Source organism: Corylus avellana, chromosome ca9 (assembly GCF_901000735.1).
Source record: "Corylus avellana chromosome ca9, CavTom2PMs-1.0".
NCBI lineage: Eukaryota > Viridiplantae > Streptophyta > Magnoliopsida > Fagales > Betulaceae > Corylus > Corylus avellana.
Window position 1 is genome coordinate 1,484,305 of NC_081549.1, and position 19,995 is coordinate 1,504,299.

The 19,995-nt window shown below is 36.4% G+C and overlaps 1 protein-coding gene and 1 long non-coding RNA gene across 4 annotated transcripts; one reads left to right on the top strand and one right to left on the bottom strand.

The window, feature by feature from the left end:
• The first annotated feature begins 3,369 nt into the window (after positions 1-3,369).
• Positions 3,370-14,297, top strand: LOC132162173 (transcriptional activator DEMETER-like). Of its 3 annotated transcripts, none has more exons than XM_059572437.1 (20): positions 3,370-3,599; positions 3,946-4,507; positions 5,182-7,167; positions 7,268-7,648; positions 8,379-8,469; positions 8,564-9,866; positions 9,958-10,037; positions 10,242-10,326; positions 10,458-10,549; positions 10,626-10,694; positions 10,825-10,861; positions 10,961-11,043; positions 11,482-11,925; positions 12,258-12,294; positions 12,385-12,442; positions 12,613-12,752; positions 12,919-12,984; positions 13,090-13,204; positions 13,279-13,317; positions 14,064-14,297. In XM_059572437.1, the coding sequence occupies exons 2-20, from the start codon at positions 3,988-3,990 to the stop codon at positions 14,180-14,182; spliced, it is 5,745 nt and encodes a 1,914-aa protein (XP_059428420.1). In that variant the 5' UTR covers positions 3,370-3,599; positions 3,946-3,987; the 3' UTR covers positions 14,183-14,297. The 3 variants fall into 3 exon arrangements, with proteins under 3 accessions (XP_059428420.1, XP_059428421.1, XP_059428422.1); XM_059572438.1 differs by having other exon boundaries at positions 3,370-3,592; XM_059572439.1 differs by having other exon boundaries at positions 3,370-3,592; positions 3,952-4,507.
• On the bottom strand, positions 9,938-17,321 carry LOC132162175 (uncharacterized). Its single transcript, XR_009438212.1, has 3 exons — positions 17,141-17,321; positions 10,456-10,547; positions 9,938-10,024 (listed from the first exon to the last, which is right to left on the bottom strand). It is a non-coding gene; the product is annotated as an uncharacterized LOC132162175 (long non-coding RNA).
• Between the last annotated feature and the right edge of the window lie 2,674 nt (positions 17,322-19,995).

The following is a 19,995-nucleotide window of genomic DNA, read 5'->3' on the forward strand; positions in this document are numbered from 1 at the left end:
ATATGTTTGGTAATGACTTTTTTTTTTTTTTTTCTATTAAAAAACTTTAGCGCACGACCTCAATGAGATTTAAGATGGTTTACGTTATTCAAATATAAAGATTCTTATTGTGAGAATCGAATTCATACTATATTATTTACCTAACTACGTAAGAATTGTAATGAGGCTACTAAACCACCCCTTATGGTTTTTCTTAAGGACTTCACTTACTATCTTTTATTTTTTGTTTTCAAGTAAAAAATATTAACAAATAATTTAAAATATAAAACACCCATAAAAATACAGTTTTACCCTGTATGCATGTGATCACTTTTTTAAAAAAATAAAAAAATAAAAAAAACTTTATGAGACCTTTTTCTGTTCGGAACCAATGCATGGCAACTTCAGACTTCAGTTGCTTTGCCCTTTATGGTATCACAAAATCCAAGCGTGGAACTGCAGACTTTTATAATTGCCAAATTTGTAATTTTTTGCCACACAACACATGGCACATTCTGCCATGCCATCCATTGAACTGCAAAATTTTAAAATACCTTATTTATTTATTATGTATAATTGGAATCAAAGTTCCACCTACCTAACTTGAGGTTATGAAATCCGTATCATAACATTCTAGTCCCAAATTAATATATATATAAATAAAGTGAACAAATTATAAAAGAGTTTATGAGTATTAAGTTAGTTTTTATTACGTGAGATTTCATTTTATAAATAATTTCAAGAAGCTTTAATTATAATTTAATTAGTTATTTAATATAATAGTATATATGTGACTAACATTTTTTATAAGTAGTCGCATAAGTTCTTATTTGAAATTAATAAAATATGATCATTTCTAATAAAAATAAATTAGATAATATCTAGTTAGTTATATAAAAAAATATTTTTATTTATTTAAAAAGTAAAAAGACAAAAATACTTTTAAAGATAAGACAAAACTGAAAAAAGAAGAATTTAATTATAGGAAATCTCAGTCCGAGGTTGTTGGTTGTTAAAGCAGTTGGAGACACGAGAAATGTTAAAAAAAAAAAAAGTGGCCCCGGCTTCATGCAGACTCAAACACAGAAAGTGAAAAGTTGAAGCGACAAAACTGGCACGTCAGAGTTCGTGAACAAACTAGCCAATGGAACAAGCGCAACAGAAGGACCGAGCTGTCTTCTCACCTTACACGCGTCGGAATTTGAACCCCGTGTCACGAACAACACGTTCCTTGGTAGCATACTGTACCATCCCCTCTCGAAACAGAACAGTCAAGAAAAACCAAAAGAGGAGGAAAGATTGTTACCAAAAAAAAAAAAAAAGAAAAAAAAAAAAAAAGAGAGGAAAGATTCGCTTTGGGCTCGAGAGTCACGAGAGGTAGTTGTGACCGACAGATCAGTGATGTCACCCAACGAATAAAGAGAAAAAAGAGAAAACCAAGGCGTTACGAATAGACAAGCAAATATTGAACGGTTACGCGACCTTCTTGAAATCAGATCCGCTACCTCATGTGTAGCTGCTGCTTATAAGCTCTTATTTACCACCGCTGGATTGTAGTTGACCATCTCATCGTAATTTCCGCCTTTAGTTTCGATCATGCGGGAGATGAGTTTCAAGTGTTTAATGACCGCTTGTGCTTTAAAACCAAACTTTAATCAATGGTCATTTTCAGTTTACAATATGTTTTAGATTATATATATAAAATATGAGTAATGTTATTTATCATACTTTGTTGGTTTAATATTGTCAATTAGTTATTGAATTTTATTTTTTTAATGAGAACTAATTGACAGTGTCATATTAGCAAAGTGAAATAAAAATAATAGTCTAAACTAATTCTTAAATATATTTCTTTTAAAAGTTGAGACTCGTTCATTAATATTATGAGATAATTGTAAGATAAAAATTTAGTTCAGTGTCCCCAAAAGGTAGTTCAATCTACTGGGATCACGCCTAATAAAGCGAAAGTCACTAATCCCCCTCTCCCTTGTGCAAATATGTATGAGAAAAAAAAAAAAAAAGTCATAGCATTACTCTTTACTTTATACAATGAATAAATACATTAATTGTCTCAAATTAGTAGTTTAATATGCTAGAGATCATGACTCATGAAACAAAAGTTACTAATTCAAACTTCTATCGCTTTCCCTCCCCTTAAATACATTAATTGAATAACTTATAATTTTTTTTTAACTCTATAAAATAATAATAATAATAATAATAAGTGTGAATAGAAGGCCACCACAGGCCAGCCTGACTTTTTACAAAGATGGCTAAAGTTTTGAACTTTTTGTAGTAAGCTTTAAAACGTTGTTTTACGTAGGACAATAAGAAAAGAAAGTTGCATGTGCCATGCAGAATTTTGAACGAAGCAAAAAGAAAATAAACAATATGACATATTATAATATACGCTCTCATCAACAGGCTGATCACCAATAATTAGCGGGGTAAAGCGTCACTATTAGCACACATAAAAGTCTGAGAGCCATCTGATAAGAATCATAACTTCCTGAAACCATACGCACTAAATCCAATTAACACCACCAACCTCCGGTTAGATAAGCGTGCCTCATTAAAAGGGGACCACAAACGGCGTCACTAACGTGCTTCAATGCGATGGGGAAAGAGTCGGAAGTCCACACAAATAATAGACCCAGCCCTTAGTAAAAGGGGACCACAGACGGCGTCAATGACGTGCTTAGGTGTGAAAAAGAAAATAGAGTAATAGACCCAGCCCCCTCGATCACGTCGCCAATCCTAGCGGGTGCACAGACACCGTCCAAACGAGCCCCATTTTCGACTTTCAACGAGCCCCCACGTGCCAAGCGTCATGGTTGCGATGCCACGTCAACCTCTTTGATCTTCAGTTCGCTCACGTGGTTGGGCCCTGCCTCGACGCTTCACACGCCGTGCCTAGTAATATTACCATTTTCCCCTACCACTTGCGTATACATAACTCTGATGTTTTTCTTTTTATAGATAAGATAAAATTTCATTAATAAAATAAGTTAAATACAAAGAAAAGAGGGTGGGATTAAAAGTTAACAGTCAAGATAGTACTAAATTTTTTTTAATAAATAAATTATTAAAAATTTTAAATGAGTGATATCATAAACTAACTAAAGTAAAATTAAGATTTTAGTTATAAAATAATTTTTATCTATTTTATTTAAAATAAAAAAGATATTATTTTTTAATATTTGATTTAATACGAGCGCTAAAAAGAGATAGTTAAAAAATAATTTTTTAAACGGTCTACTGCTAGACTTCTTTAAAATAATGCATGTCTACAATAGTAACAACAATAGGAAAACTTGAAAACCATAACAGAAAAGATTGCATTAAAATCAACTTCACCTTGCTATTAAAGAGGAACTCCATTGCGATGTCTAACAGAAGAGGTGCCCGCCAAATGATACGCAATGGACATCGGTTCTTGCCCTCTCGTGGCAAAAGGAGGAGTAATTGCAACTCTGGGAAAAGGAGTTATCCGTTCATAGAGCTCTAAAAATATAAAAAGCTCTGGCTTTTGTGTCTACTCTCATTTCTCAGTTTCAATGAATTTGCTCTCTAAGCCTCAAGTGATCAAGAGAGATCTCCGGCATTGACTCAGGTCTTCGGTAACGCCGATGCCTTATTTTTCTCAGTTGTTTTTTTGTATCATTGACTTTGCATTTTTGTGGAGATTGATTACTGAGAAAATCTTAAAGGATTAGAATCTGTTACTGTTTTTCGTTTTGGTTTTCGCCTGTGAACCCAAGTTTCCAATCACTGAGACACAGCCTGGGGTCTTTATGAGAGATCTAGGAGGTGCTTGGTTGTGATTTCTTGAGATTTTGGAAAGTGGGTTTCATTTAATTTTCTGTTTCAGCTCGAACAGTGCTTGCATCTGTTATTTCTCTGCCTGCTGTTTTTCCTTTGGAGCCTCTCAATTTTCTGAAATTAATCTCAAATTTCTTTTTACAGGAGCAGGAGTTAAGAGTTTCAACCTTTTTTTGAAGCCAAGGAATGGATGTCAGCAAACCAGGCGAAGATGGGTTACAAGTTCAGGCTTCTTGGATTCCAACGACCCCAGTTAAGCCCATTCTGCCAAGACCCCAACCGATCTACACAGACGGACAAGGAAACCAGCTTGACCAAGCAACATGGTTGGGATCAGAGACATATTCTTCTAGTTTTCCACAAGGCTCTCAAGCTACTGAGATAGTTGCATGTTGCAAGTCCCCCAATTCTAGCGAGGCAAACAGGGACGGTGACAATGTGGAAGCATGCGAAGAGCCGATGGCCAGATGGAATAACCTTCGTTTCGGCGAACTCTTGGCCCTCGCAGACGCTGCCTCGGCGGCATCTGGTATTGGGGCAGCGCAGGGCAACGACAGTGTGGCAACCAGCTCTTTCATGCCTGACACTTGTCAGAAGGAAAATAACGGGGGAGACTACCGCTCTGCAAGCCCGTTCTGGAATCGTGATCTGTCACTCGACACACAAGTGGGCGTAAATGGGAACTCCATCCCGGAACAACCTCACAGTAAGTGTAATTAAATTTGCTTTAGTATTAGCTCTGTTTCTTTCGCACCTTTTGCTACCCATTCACACCACACCAGAAAGAAATATCAAATCATAGTTACCACAGCAGCTAAAATAAAAATACTAAGACGCCCGAATTGTTCAGAATCCTCTCCACCTCAATGAAATAGCGAGTCCGTGTTTAAATTCGCTAAATTCGCAAATCTAATGTAGTATATGCTGCCACATGTACAACATATTGCCGCATCATTTAAAAATATAATGCAGTATATGTTGCCACGTGTACAATATATTGCCGCATCATTTAAATTTTTAAATGACGTGGCACCATCTACACTGTAATATGCAAATAGAATCCTAATTCAGAATAATATGGATATGAGACTGACGACTGACAACAGCAAGTGAAATGAGACATTAATACACACCAATAATTCTTCCCGGCATTGCACATTATGTGCATGCCCCGAATGTGTAATTCCCTGCAGACTTCAGGGAAGACCAAGTTTTGATTGCTTCGAAGACAAATTGAAAGAGAACATATTTGTCAAAAACAATTTCATTCTTGGGGAACAAGTGCTTCATTTACTATAGTGTAGGCCTTAACAATGCAAGTTACAATTTGCTTTTACTGTTTTGTCACCTTATCTGAAGTAAACCAATGCTGTGCTACAGATGTCCGAACCCCTCATCAGCAGTCTTATGATCTAAATTTGCCACCGGGGACCGTGCCTGATGTGAATTCTAGCATGACCATTTCCCAGTTGGTGCCCATAACACCAGAGAAGGAAACGAGAGTACAAAACAAACCGGTTTCTGAAGTACAAAATTTATATGCAAACGAAAGGATAGATGAGGAAAGAGAGAAGCTAGGGAACGAAATTACTGCAGTGAGAGTTGATACCAATGAGGTCCAATGCAATAAAGAACTCTCGAAGCCTGTTACAGATTCATCATTTGGTGATGTTTCCACTCCATTCAAGGAGAATCACAACCCTGACAAGGGAGGCAGCCATGGTACTGACCTGAATGAAACACCGCAGCAAAAACCAAAACGCAAAAAGCACCGGCCCAAGGTGGTTACAGAAGGCAAACCTAAAAGAACTCCAAAACAGGTGACCCCAAAGCCTACTGGTTCCACAGAAAATCCGACGGTCGAGAGGAAGAATGTGCAGAGGAAAAGAATCAACATATCCTCTCCAACTCCTCCAGCAGAATTAACTGGAGAATCTACTGATCTGACTGCAACTCCTCCACCAGAATTAACTGGAGAATCTACTTATCCGGAAACACTTGAACCTGCCAAAAAGTCATGCAGAAGGGCTTCGAAATTTGAATTAGGACAACCGCAAGATGAAATCTCTACTAGTTCCAAAGAAAAAGTTAAAAGGAAGTATGTACGGAGGAAAGGAATCAACAAACCTGCAGCAACTCCTCCAGCAGAATTAACTGGAGAATCTACTGATCTGAAAACATTTGAGCCTGCCAGAAAGTCATGCAGAAGGGCTTTAAATTTTGACATAGAACAACCACAAGATGAAAGCTCTACATGCAAATCTTCTTTTAATTTAGATTCAGAATTACAGGCCCAAGACTTTTGCATAAAAGGAGTTCAATCAAGATCAACTGTACAGCTTGCTGAAGGGGTCGAAGTATTGGTAGAACACACTGAAGCTGGCATAGCCTATGACATTGCTTGTTCCTTGAAAGAATACATATCATTGCCAGGAAGGCAAGTCCCAAGCAAGCCACTTCTTACAAAGACTAATCCCCCACAGGCAGAATTGAATGCTGATTCTCAAAAGGATAGCACTAAAGAAGGGGAAGGTCAACTGATTGCTCATAATGGACAGGACAACATTGCAAAAACCAACAATCAAATATCACTAAGTCCAAATTATTCCAACTGCAGCACCGGTGCAATTTTAACTGAGGGAGACAAAGCTACGCAATCCAAGAGACGATATTCTCATGCTGCTGAACAAGCTGATGCCAGCATACCAAATCTAGTTGGAGCTTGCTTTAGTACTCTAGAAGCATACCAGGCGACGAATTGGATCCATTTTCCAAATATTAACAAGAAAAAGAGAACTGAAAAGGGGCAGAACTCAACCGCATCCAGCTCATCATCTTGTATTACTGCCACAAAAAATGTTGAGAGAACAGCAACATTTCTCCAACATGATGCTGAAACAATTCCTTGTTCGTCAAAAGCCCGCCACCAGATTTCTGGTCCTCCTCAGTTTGATGCAGGTATGATTTCCCTAGCAGTTCAAGATGAAGAAAGAGGTCTTCAGAAAAATCACCAAAGTTTTGAGCATATCCTGGCTTTAATTCAGAAAGACAGGTCAACAAGAAAAAGATCCCGAGGCCCTACTCGGGTTCGTGACTTGACTTCCCTGACCAGAATTTTAGAGTGCATAACTCACCCAACCAAACCACCTCTAGTGGTTGATGATGGGCAAACAGTTGAGAATCCACACAAACCTCACACATGCATAGGTGACCTGGCTGCAATGACGAGTGCAACTCTGGCAAAAAAGAAGCGAACCAAGAAGAGAAACTCGTTTGTCACCTCAGCATCTTCCAAGACAAATGAAATGCAACTGGACCAGGAGCTTGTCTTGTACAAACACCGCCTATCCTCTTCCAATCCATTAGGTACCACTATAAACTCATCTCACGTTGGGCTACACACTAATTTGTACATTCTTGAAGAATCCACAAAATCAGTTCTTTCTAATTACATAAACCACTGCAGGTGCTTCTATGGATGCGTTGGTTGAGGAATTTAAGCATCTGGACTTCAACAGGGAAAGCAGAAAATTAGCACGAGAACAGCATAATGCAGTTGTCCCCTACAGTATGCAAAAACAAGAGCAAAATGCACTCGTCATTTATAGAAAAGATGGTGCAGTTGTACCCTATAAAGGTTTGTTTGATCCCACCAAGAAACGGCGTCCACGGCCAAAAGTTAACCTTGATGAAGAGACTAATAGAGTGTGGAAGCTTTTGTTGGAGAATATAAATAGTGAAGGTATTGATGGAACAGATGAAGACAAGGTAAAATGGTGGGAAGAAGAACGGAGAGTGTTCCGTGGACGTGCAGACTCTTTTATTGCACGCATGCATCTTGTACAAGGTACTAGTATTCAATGTTATTCACAAATTCTTTCAAGGGGGTTATTTCATAAATTTCTATTTAAGAATGTAAATGTTACACACGATATTAGTTCTATATCAAAATCTTCATATTGTGACGTGTTCCTCCATCCTCGCCTAATGCACTAGTTGGCAACACCACAACCAGCCTTTTTTCCTTACCAGCCAATTCTTCAAAAAGATTTCTTTTAGTGCCAACTACAAAAACTAACAGACCAATGTCTAGTTCTAAGAATGGCAAGAGTACCCTTAAATGAAAACCCTTTTACCTTTGAATTACCACGTACTTAACCATACATTTAATCCTCCTAAAACCAGTGTTAAAGATTAGCCAACAGGTAAAAGTTTAATGGAAAAAGAAGTTGAGGAACATCTCTAGTCTCTTGATAAATTAACTTCAAAATATGTTCATTGAAAATAATGTAGTAATTCCAACAGGGGAAAAAAAAGGCGATAAAGTTCAAACCAATCTGCCTAACAAACCTAGATCTTGCCTGCAGTGCATAAGAGCCTCAAGGAAAAGGAATTTCCCTCACTTCATATACTTATCGTTATAATTAAAATAATATTAATAATAATGTAACCTACTAAACAATGATAATTGCAAGTGGGAAGTGCCTAAGTTTCCCATAATCAAGAGCCTTCCCCTCTTTTTACTCATTGAATATAGTCTCAACTTTATGTCATTACAGCAATTGCTATTTCCACAGGAGATAGACGCTTCTCACAATGGAAAGGATCAGTCGTGGACTCGGTGGTTGGAGTTTTTCTCACTCAGAATGTATCAGACCATCTTTCCAGGTGTACCATAATTGGCAATATTAATAAAGTTGGTGGTAACTAGAGAAAGTCCAAATGACAAACCTCTTTATTCTATTTCTTCAATCTCTTGCAGTTCTGCATTTATGTCGCTTGCTGCTCGCTTCCCACTCAAGTCGAGCAGAAACAACAAAGAATGCTATGAAGATGGGACGAGCTTCATTGTCAATGAACCGGAAGTGTGCATACCTGATCCAGAAGATAGCATACAATGGAAACCAGATTGTGACCAGAGTTCCGTGACGCTCCAGGACCTTGAGCATAATGAAGAAAAAGAAGTTGTCAGCAGCAATGAATCCCCTGGAGGCAGTAGAGGGTCAGAAACAGGATGTTATACAGACGAAGATAGGATAGCAACAAAAGATCCAGTTTCATCTCAAAATTCTGCCTTTTTATCTCGAAACTTTTCATTCATTCAAACTGCTGAAAAAATAGGATCATGCCTACAGAGGAATTTAGAAGCAGAATATCTATTAGATGGATCTAAGCCCGACAGTTCCATTGGCTTCGCTTCCATTGTGGAGCTTCAACAGATGGCTGGATCGACAATGCTAAATGCAGTCTACAGTCATGGAAGTAGCAAGGCACCATCTGATGAGAACTCAAAGGGTGCATGTATTAGATCCAAAGGGATGAATCATGACAACCAAATACAATATCCAGACAGATTAAAAGATCCACAAAGCTCCTTAGCAGCATCCATGAGCCCTTCCAGTGATTATCATTTGCATCTGGCCCCCACCTCCAGAGTACTAGAAGTTGAGCACTCTGAGATGTTCAGAGAAGAAATCCAATATCCTGACAGTTCCAAGAGCAAAGATGAAAATACTATAAGCAAACAAAGTGAACTAACAATAGAATCTTCAAGTCAAGCTGCTGTTCAAAATAAGCTGACAATAAATGTTGAGAAATCACTTTCAAGTGAATCATGCAACAACATTCGAGGAGATGAAAATGTGATTAATTCACCTCAAAGTCGGGCACTTGGGGACCCTGAAACTGTTGGACCAGTAGCTCAGGGGCAAAACATTGAAATGCAGCAAAACTTGCAAAACCTTTCTGGAGAAACCCTAGATACTACACAGACTACAGCTGAGTCGGATTTGAATGCTCATGGTCATTTATTTAGCATGGAGATCAGTGAGATGAATGCTGCAACTGTAAAAGCAAAGAGTAAAAGAGTTCGAAAAGAGAAAAAAGACGAGATTAGTTGGGATAATCTTAGAAAACAGGTGGAAACCAATGGAAAGAAAAGAGAAAGAGCAGCAAACACTATGGACTCACTGGACTGGGAAGCTGTAAGATCTGCAGATGTTAATGAGATTGCTGACAGCATCAGAGAACGGGGGATGAACAACAAGCTTGCAGAGCGTATCAAGGTATAACTTTTATTAAACAATGTTCTCAATTGTCAATGTACTCACTAAAAATATTCAAATCAAAAAAACTTTTCACTGAAAATATGTGCAGGATTTCCTTAACCGACTGGTTAGAGATCACGGGAGCATTGATCTTGAATGGTTGAGAGATGTTCCGCCTGACCAAGCAAAGTAAGCCCACAAAAGTAATCCATTTCAATTCCTTAGAGGAGAAACTTGTATGCTTCCAAACACTATTATTAGTATGTTATCCTCGTGCTGCTGCAGTGTACTAACTACTGTCATAAATAATTCACTACTCCAGCTTTTATATACAAAAAATGAAATATACACAGATTATTGAGATATAGATTCAAGATTTATTCATATATGCAGAGAATATCTGCTAAGCGTAAGGGGACTGGGTTTGAAAAGTGTGGAGTGCGTACGGCTTTTGACGCTTCACCAACTTGCTTTCCCAGTAAGTTCAAAATGAAAGCATAATTGCCCAGTATAGATTTCCAAGTAACAAAGGAGAGGAGAAAAAAAAAAAGGAGAGAAGATCTACATAATAGACAGAACAATTCTTAAACATTTTTTTATGACTTACAGGTGGACACAAATGTGGGACGTATCGCTGTAAGACTGGGATGGGTGCCCCTTCAGCCGCTGCCTGAGTCACTTCAGTTGCATCTCCTAGAACTGTTAGTATTGTGCACCCTACATATTAGAAATTCTACATATGCACTTAGAAAATGCTAATTTTATGTCCATATATAGGTACCCAGTGTTAGAATCCATTCAAAAATATCTCTGGCCTCGATTGTGCAAGCTCGACCAAAGAACATTGTAAAGATTTCTTCCACTTTACTTCTAGACATTTCAAAAAATGCATGTCTTTCATATGTTTAGCATGGATGGTAAAGCAACTTCATTTATTTACCCTGATTGACTGATTCATTACAATATCTGCTAACAGGTATGAACTTCATTACCAGATGATTACATTTGGAAAGGTCAGTTGTATATATTTATATGTGAAGTAAATTGGTTCTCATTGACGACCTATCAAGAGCTAAGAAAGAAATGGACAATATTCTTTGAAACCTATGCAGGTCTTCTGTACAAAAAGCAAACCAAATTGCAATTCATGCCCAATGAGAGGAGAGTGTAGACACTTCGCAAGTGCATTTGCAAGGTTTGCATATAATTGGTTCCAATATTTTGCATTTTTTTTTACAAGTAAATTATATTTTGCATCTATACTGCAATACTTAAGAATGGATCACTTTTGTGCATCTGCCACTGTCTAGAACCCCTCCACGTATCAAGCCTAATAAATTTCTTGAGATAACAATAAATAATAGATAACCAAAAAATCATTCAATAGCTACAAACAATTGTAGATAGCATCAATATCTAAAGAGAAAGGGAAGTTGGTTAGGAAAAGAACAGATTCATGGATCAGGGATTACAATAAATAATGTCTCCCATCATATGTGGTCTTGTGAAAATTGTATGTGCTAGGGAACACCAAAAATCCCATTCTGCAAACCTACCTAAACATCCCCATCACATTATATGCACGCACATCAAGTTTTGATCAATTTTAAGTCATTGAACATGTTGGATGCAGTGCAAGGCTTGCCCTGCCAGGGCCAGAGGAGAAAAGTATAGTGACTGCAACTGATAACAAACCAGACAAAAATCCCAATGTGATCATCAATCGACTTTCCCTGCCTTTCCTTCAGTCACAATCAGAAGGAAAGCAGCAATCAGAAGCAAAATCTGGAGTCACCAACTGTGAGCCTATTATTGAAGAGCCGGCAACACCAGAGCCAGAATGCAAAGAAGTAGAAAATGACATTGAGGACACTTTCTATGAGGACCCTGACGAAATTCCTGTAATCAAACTCAACATTGAAGAATTCACTCAGAATTTACATACTTATATGCAAAATAACATGGAACTTCAAGAATTTGACATGTCAAAAGCCTTAGTTGCTCTAACTCCAGAAGCAGCATCAATTCCGATGCCCAAGCTTAAGAATGTGAGTCGACTACGAACAGAGCACCAAGTGTAAGTTGGCACTCCCTCATCTATCTTCAACTAATTAAGAATCTTTCAAACTCATTCATGCAAGATTTTAAAAAAATAATAATAATAAATATCAGAATGGATTGCAAATGACTCAAGTAAGAGAGGGGAAAGATAATCTCTGACCCTTCCAAAGTGATTATAAGTTTATAACAACATTTATACTAATAATCCACGAACATAACTGGACCGGTGCCAAAATATGCTGTACAATACAAGTTTTGCCATCTTCATTCTAAACAATATAGAATGACTATCGTATGGGCCAAATACTTGCCGCCATGTATTCTGATTGGTTTTTCACCCTGGTGCAGCTATGAACTTCCAGATTCACACCCTCTTCTGAAAGGGGTAAGTTATTCCAGCATCCACTTGAGGAATATTATTTCCCTTGTAAATCTAAATTCAATCTCTGATTAACGACTTTAGCTTCATTTACAGTTAGATAAACGAGAACCTGATGATCCTTGCTCATACCTCCTAGCAATATGGACACCAGGTAAGCACACAACATTTAGACCTGCTATAACAAACTCTTTGCACATTCTTTAGACCCATGTTCTACATCTATTGTATATAGTTAGAAAACATAGCCAATAGGCAATAACATAAGACCATGCTTGCTTCAGTGATAAGCATTTCCACTAAATGCATTAATGTTTACCTCAGGTGAGACAGCAAATTCCATCCAACCACCTGAAAAAAGGTGTAGCTCACAAGAAAATGGCAAATTATGTGACGAGAAGGATTGTTTCTCATGCAACAGCATAAGGGAAACGAGTTCCCAGATGGTCCGAGGGACACTTTTGGTGAGGACATTACCATCAAACCAATTATGAAAACCAAGTATATCCATTAATAAATTAATTACAATAATAAAAATAATAATAGCAGCAAAAACAAACTAATACTACCATATATATAGAAACAAAGAAAATCATAAGCCAACTGATATTTAAAACAAATCATGGACAGATACCATGTCGAACAGCAATGAAGGGGAGCTTTCCACTCAATGGCACCTACTTTCAAGTTAACGAGGTCAAACACACCCCCCAATACTCAGATCATTTAGTTCCTTTCTGCATTGTTAAGGCGTGTGTATCCATTTCAGGTGGTACTATTATGAGTATTCTTTTTATGCAGGTGTTTGCTGACCACGATTCAAGTCTTGACCCGATTGATATTCCTAGAGATTGGATATGGAACCTGCCAAGGCGAACTGTGTACTTTGGAACTTCCATACCAACAATATTTAAAGGTAAAGATTATAATAGTTTCAAAAAGTAATATTGGTCAACAAATTTCACACAAAATATTCTTCTCGTCTACTAGGTTTGTCGACAGAAGGTATTCAACACTGCTTTTGGAGGGGTAAGTAAGCTAATTCAACCTGATTTTAATGTCATTCAATTGCCATAATTTGATCATATCTATTTGTTGCTCTAATTGCATGTAAATATATCAGAACCTTTTGAGATTCAGCTAAGGCCTACTTCATTTCTAAGGACATTAAGAACATTTGCATAACCCCTATCTATATGACTACCACCAATTGAGCTGCAATCATTGGCTATCACTCACACCAAATTGTACAAATAGTCAATGATGAAAATGACAGCAAACTTATATGCAGATGATATCAATGTATCAAACAGCCTGCATGAAAACGCATCTAAGGCATAGGTTTACTAGACATCCCCACCCCAATAAATATAAAAGGTAAAAGACAAGCCCTAAGCACCCAAGACTTCGGCTGCAGACAAAAGAAAAATCTCTTCGGTCATGCTATTAAACAGAGCGCATGTAGGAATATAGCCATTTTCACCTTCCCTGCTTTAGAAAATGCTAGACATCTGAGTAGCAATATGCTCTTCTAATGAGCAAAGTGCAAGCTCGGTAAAAGGCACCACTACACACACTACAATCTTAGTCTATGTTGGCAAATAATGTTTCATATCACAAAAGCAAATTTGATGAAAACTCACTAAACTTAGGCCCTATTAAAGCTAACATCTCTTAAGAGATAACTTCGGTCACATTAGGTAAGATATGATAATTTATCTTACCACCAAGGCTCATGACACCGTTTGCTCAAAAGTTGCCGAAAATATTTGCAGGATATGTTTGTGTGAGGGGATTTGACCAGAAAACACGGGCACCCCGACCTCTAAAGGCCAGACTGCACTTCCCAGCTAGCAAGTTGACCAGGACAAAAGAAAAGGCAGATGATAAATAGATGGTTAGAAGCTCAACATGACTGACATCAAATCCAGAATGTCCAACCATGTCTAAACAGCAACACAGACGAGCATTTCGTGGCACTGCATCCAAGAACTCTTGCTTGGTCCATGGAGAAAAAGCGAACATCCATCAAAATTGTATGATCCCATGAGGAGGTGGACATGGACCAATCTGTGATTAACAAGCATGTAATTACCTAACGTCTTGCTCATTATGGAGCCACTCTTCTAGAATCAGCAAACATGATAGAAACATGTAATTGTACTAGATAGGTACTTGTGCAAAACACTCAAAGAATGCGAGCAAGGTAATTTGAGCGTATTGCAAGAGGGTGGAAGGGCACAGGAGAGAAGCACAAGAGTAGAGCAGCTATTTCAAAATACTTCAAGGCCCAGAGCATATCCGAACATCCACATATACACACAGAAATACATTTGTGTATATAACAATTCAAGGGAATGAACGTGTCTATATGTAACACCAGATAACATATTACACCCGATAACATATTAGAAAGATGAGTAGCCCACATAAAAAGTGATTTATAAAGCAACTCATAGGTGCTAAGTTTTATATTGTTTACTCATTAGGTGAATTTAGGTTTTATAAATGATTATAGACTCATAGGTGCTAAGTTTCACATTGTTTACTCTCATTAGGTGAATTTAGGTTTTATAAATGATTATAGGAAAACTCTAAATTGACTAGTCATTTTGGAGTACTAGCCATTTTTCGTGAGTCTTTATAAATAATATCAAAGTCAAGTTATAACGCCATGTGATACTGTCAGCACCTCATGATGATGTGGCCTTAACGAGGACATCAAGGGTTTAAATGGAGGAGTTTGTAACACACTGGTCCTATATTAGGAAGATGAGCAATCCACAGAGTTAATGGTTTATAGAGAGACTCATGGATGTTAAGTTCTACATTGCTTACTGACTAGGTGAAACTAAGCTTTATAAGTGATTCTAGAAAAGTTTCAAATTAATTAGTCATTTTAAAGCGATATTGCAAATATGGCTATACTGTATGGATAAGATCAGTCTAATAGAATAAAGATGACCAAATTTTTTATAAGATTGGTTATTCCTTATAAAAGTAAAATAAAGATGACCAAACTACCATCAAAATTGGTTGTGGTTGACAGCTCTCCGAAGCAGTGGCGGAGCGCAGATGTCCATTCAGGGGTAAAAAAATTTTGATAAATATAAAAATAAAGTTGAACAAAAAATAATTAAGAGTATTAAAAAAAATATAAAAATTTAATTGGAGCTCAATAGAATCGTTATTTTTCTCCATAATCTCAAATAGCTACAATTATATATTTTATACTATTAAAATATGCAACAAAAATTATATATATTCATAAATAATTAAATACAAAAACAATTATCAAGAATAGCAATATAAATATTAAAACAATTAATTTAAAAGAACAATGTAAATTTAAATATAAAAATTTAAATACATACCTCAATTTTTATAAGAAAAAGTTGAATGGACCCATTGAAAGCTTGTATGCTTGAAGTTTAAAAGTTGAAAGGAACAAATTTACTGGAACTCTTGAAGCAGAAGATGCCAATTGTTGACCGGAGAAAAGAATACTAGAGAACTTTGAAGTCTTTAAGAAGAAAATGCCGTAGCAAATTTTTGTAAGATGTATATTTGATTTTGCAAATATCACACAAATAATAGAAAACAAACTCAAATCAAGGGAACAGGGAGATTTGACAATTGCTTTTTGGATTTGATTGACACATGGCTCTAAAATTGGTGTCTCACGTGAGGCGAAAGTGTGTTGTCTCAAACTTCTAATCATAATCTTAATCCTAATACTTAGGTCATAAACAAGTAAAGTTCTGTTCAAACCCAAATTTATGCTCAACCTTGAACTGTTGATTTTCCAAATGTGCTCGAGTTTAAATAATCAAGCTAAGAACTTTAATAATTTTCTCTATCTGGGCGTTGAACTTTCAGCAACCAGCAATTCGTTCAATTCACATGTTTTCCAAGTAGTTTCAATGCAAATGCCTCATCAGTTTTGACATTACCAAATTATTTATTCTAAGACACTAGGTCAAGCGGAAAGGAGCACTGAAAGCAAAAACCAAACGCGGTAAAATTGATGCACGTCACACCAGTAAGGGCTAAGATTGAGTTAACTATCAAGCAAATAATGTATGCTGTCAAGAGTTTAGTCACCACTCCAGAATAACGTAAACCCAGTGCTAAGATAATAAATTTCTACTCCGACGGAAAAAACACAGTTCAACCAAGACATGCTTCAAACCCTTCGTTCATAACTTCACCGCACAAATTAGCCAATGAAAGATGCAAAAGAATTATCGATGCCGATAACGGAAAACTATCGTCTCTTTAGGCTATATTTTGACTCATGAACAAAACCGGAAGAATCTCCTTAACAATACTAAACGAAAATCCTTGCAACCAAAACACCTAAACTGAACACTACCACGATTCATCATCTTATTCACAAGAATCTCCTCAATAATACTACACAAGTGTCCGAACCTTCAATTTCCCTCGGGAAAAGGGAAATGCTGCTTAATAAGATTCAAAACTAACATCAATCAAAAAAATCAGATCTAAAAAACCACCAACCAATAAATCAGCCTTAACATAAATCCACGATTCAAGTAGACACAACCAACCACGAACAAGCAAGATCAATGGCCAGTAGAAATAATCGGAACAAACAAATCCACGAACCAGGTTACAAGATTCTATATAACGGAAATATGCATGAAATGAAGGAATCGAATCTAATTGATCGTTTACACGCATGTTTCTGAGGAGTTAATACAACACAACTAATTCAAATACATAGGCATAGGCTTAAGCTTATCATTTTTAATTCAAAATTTTCTCTATGTTACTCATAGCTCAATCAATAATAATTAGGGTGTGATTTTAGATAAATAGGCGGTACCTTTCAAGTCTTTACTCGCTGCGCGCTAGAACGTGAGATGGAGAGAGAACTGTTTGTTCAGTCACGTATGAAACCCACATCCGATGGAAGAGAACTTCACAGAGAGAGAGAGAAAGAGGGGCTGTGAGTGTGTGAGAGTCTAGAGAGAACTGAAATTGATAAGCTTTTTGGAATTTTCCGATTTTGCCGCCTTAGCGCCTCTTTCATCTTTCTTTTCCCTCCCAATTTTATCGTTCCGTTTATGTGCAGCTTCATTTTCGAAATGACAACCGATACGTGGCGGCCTTTGGGCTTTGGATGGATTTGGTGGGTGGGTTTTGCCGACCTATGGCCGCGGCCCACAGAGCTCTGAGTAGTTTTGTATCTATTTTTAAATTTATATAATTTTTTACAGATCTATGGATAAAGCAAACTAAAAATAACTTCTCAAAAGACTAAAAGATAAAACCTAATTTCCTAAAAGACGATTTCGCGGATTTGTTTATGTTGTAGTTTTTTATATTTAATTTTATTCTCTCTTTTTTTCTCTCGACCTTTGAAAAAACTATAACATTTATGTTATGCTTGTTTTACGGTACATAAGTATAGTCCATATTTGACTTAGGTGTTATAAAAAAATAAAAAAAAATAAAATGAAACGATTCTAAAAACTCCAATTGTGAGTCGCAAAGCGTCACATAATGTGTCTAAGAAACTTTAATGCTCCTACTGTGAGTGCATGTGATGAACCAAGCTAGCAATTCTTTTTAATTGAATGGACCTCCTTAATAATGAGTTTAATTGCATCAAATCCAATCAAATTCAATGGATTTGAAAACAAACACTATGCTTTAGTTAATGAATAGTTAAGCTGCAAAACAGTTCCCACATGTGGAAACTTTCTATCCTTTCATCCGAGGCAAGCCAGTGAGGCATAGAGATGAGGGCATTCGATAAAGGACACTACTTACTATTTTTAATGCTGCAAGTAGCAAAAGCGTATGATTTTATACCATGAATCTGTTGGGAGATCATGACCTTGGAAGACCATTGAAAAGCACAGATCAGACCAAATGTGATTATTTTAACCCTGGTTAGCTAAAACCTACTGGTTGTCTAAATTTAGATAATATCGGCCAAAATGTTACTTAACATATTGCGTTGAAGTTATGTAAATCCAATATTTTGCTACAGTAATTGTCTGCATTTGAGGGCAGTCGTTTTAACAAAATACTGAGAAATGAGTTTCTTTATTGTTTCTCACTCATCGACCTACTTATATTTGCTTTCTCAGTCGTAATATTTTGTATGACATTACAAATATCTGGGTTTTTTTTTAATCTTTTGTGCTTTAAGCCGATTTGAGCTTATGATTTCCGGTGAAATAATTTTATTTTTTAGTGGGTCATATGCTCTCTTTTGTACTATTCTCTGTTTTATGGAATTTGTCTACCTATTATTTGATATATAATGAGTTATCTACTTATCTAGACACCAAAGGCATTTGGTTGGGTTGGTGTACTACCTTTCAAATAGGAGATCCGCTTGCAAAAGAGGTTGAAGAAGTGAGAAGCCCGTTGACCTCGGAAGGCTGTATGGACTCCAAATGCCCAAATTAGTATGGGGCGAGAGAGAGAGAGAGAGAGAGAGATTTCTCCAAAGTCAATAAAGCATTATTGATAGTGTGTAGAACAAATAAGATTGGGTACTTTAGCCTTATATACCTTACATGTAGAGCATTATAGTCTTATGGAGTCTCCTAGAGAGGTAATGGCTCTAGGTCCGTTGAGCCTTGGGCTCCTTTGATGAGCTGGAGGTAGGTCTGTTTGAGCCATTTTTTATGTCGTGGGCTTTTAGGAGATTTTTAGGTACTACAGGAGTCCATCAATTCTCTGGATTACCAGTAAATCTATATAAATTTTAAAAGTATGTTGGGAGTTCATTGCGAGCCTTAGTTTGTTGAGTCCAACCAGTTTGTCTATGAGGCCCTCTATGGGCTGTGAGCTTCATGCGATTCTTAGGTCCTATAGGTTAAAATTATTTTGATCAAATATATTAAATTTACATATGTTTTTGAAAAGTGCTAGAGAGTCAACCAAATGTACCCATAAAAATTTCTAAACTAGCGTGACAAGGGTTTTTAAATTAAAAAAAAATGCAATTCTCTCTCTCTTGTCTGCGACTCATGGTCTGCCATGTTAGTTTAAAATTTTTTCTGGATTCATTTGTTTGACTTCCTAGCACTTCTCTATTTTTTAGAGTGTGATTTTTATATGCATTATTAGAAACTAGCACATAACCCACGATATGTGCAGGATTCTTGATTATAATTTAATTTTAAAATTTAAACGCATCTCCATCTTATTTTTCATGTGAAAAAATCTATCATGACTATTTTAACGAAAAGACATGCTAAATGTTAGACACTAGTACATTATTGAACATGCACTTTTTTTTTTCGAAGTGTACTGAATATGTATTTAATGACACAATCACACACAGATGAAAACATAAGACCATGGAATTTAGTTTCATTTATATAAACTTAAAGATGGTAAAATCTTTGTTCCCCTTGGAGTAGTTTAAAATGAAAAGAAGTATAAAGAGAAAGAGAAATAATATATATATATAAAAAAAAAAAAAATAGTAAGAATAAAACTTGGATTTTGATTATCAAATCATTAATAGACAATTAGTAATAATCTATCGTATTGTTGGTGGGATACCTATTATATTTCAATACAAATAAAACTAATATATTTATGAACATTCAAAATAAAATAAAATAAAATTATGAATACAAAATAAAACATGTTAAAATCTATGTTCCCATAGGTGTAGTTTAAAATTAAAAGTACAAAAGAAATACAATTGTA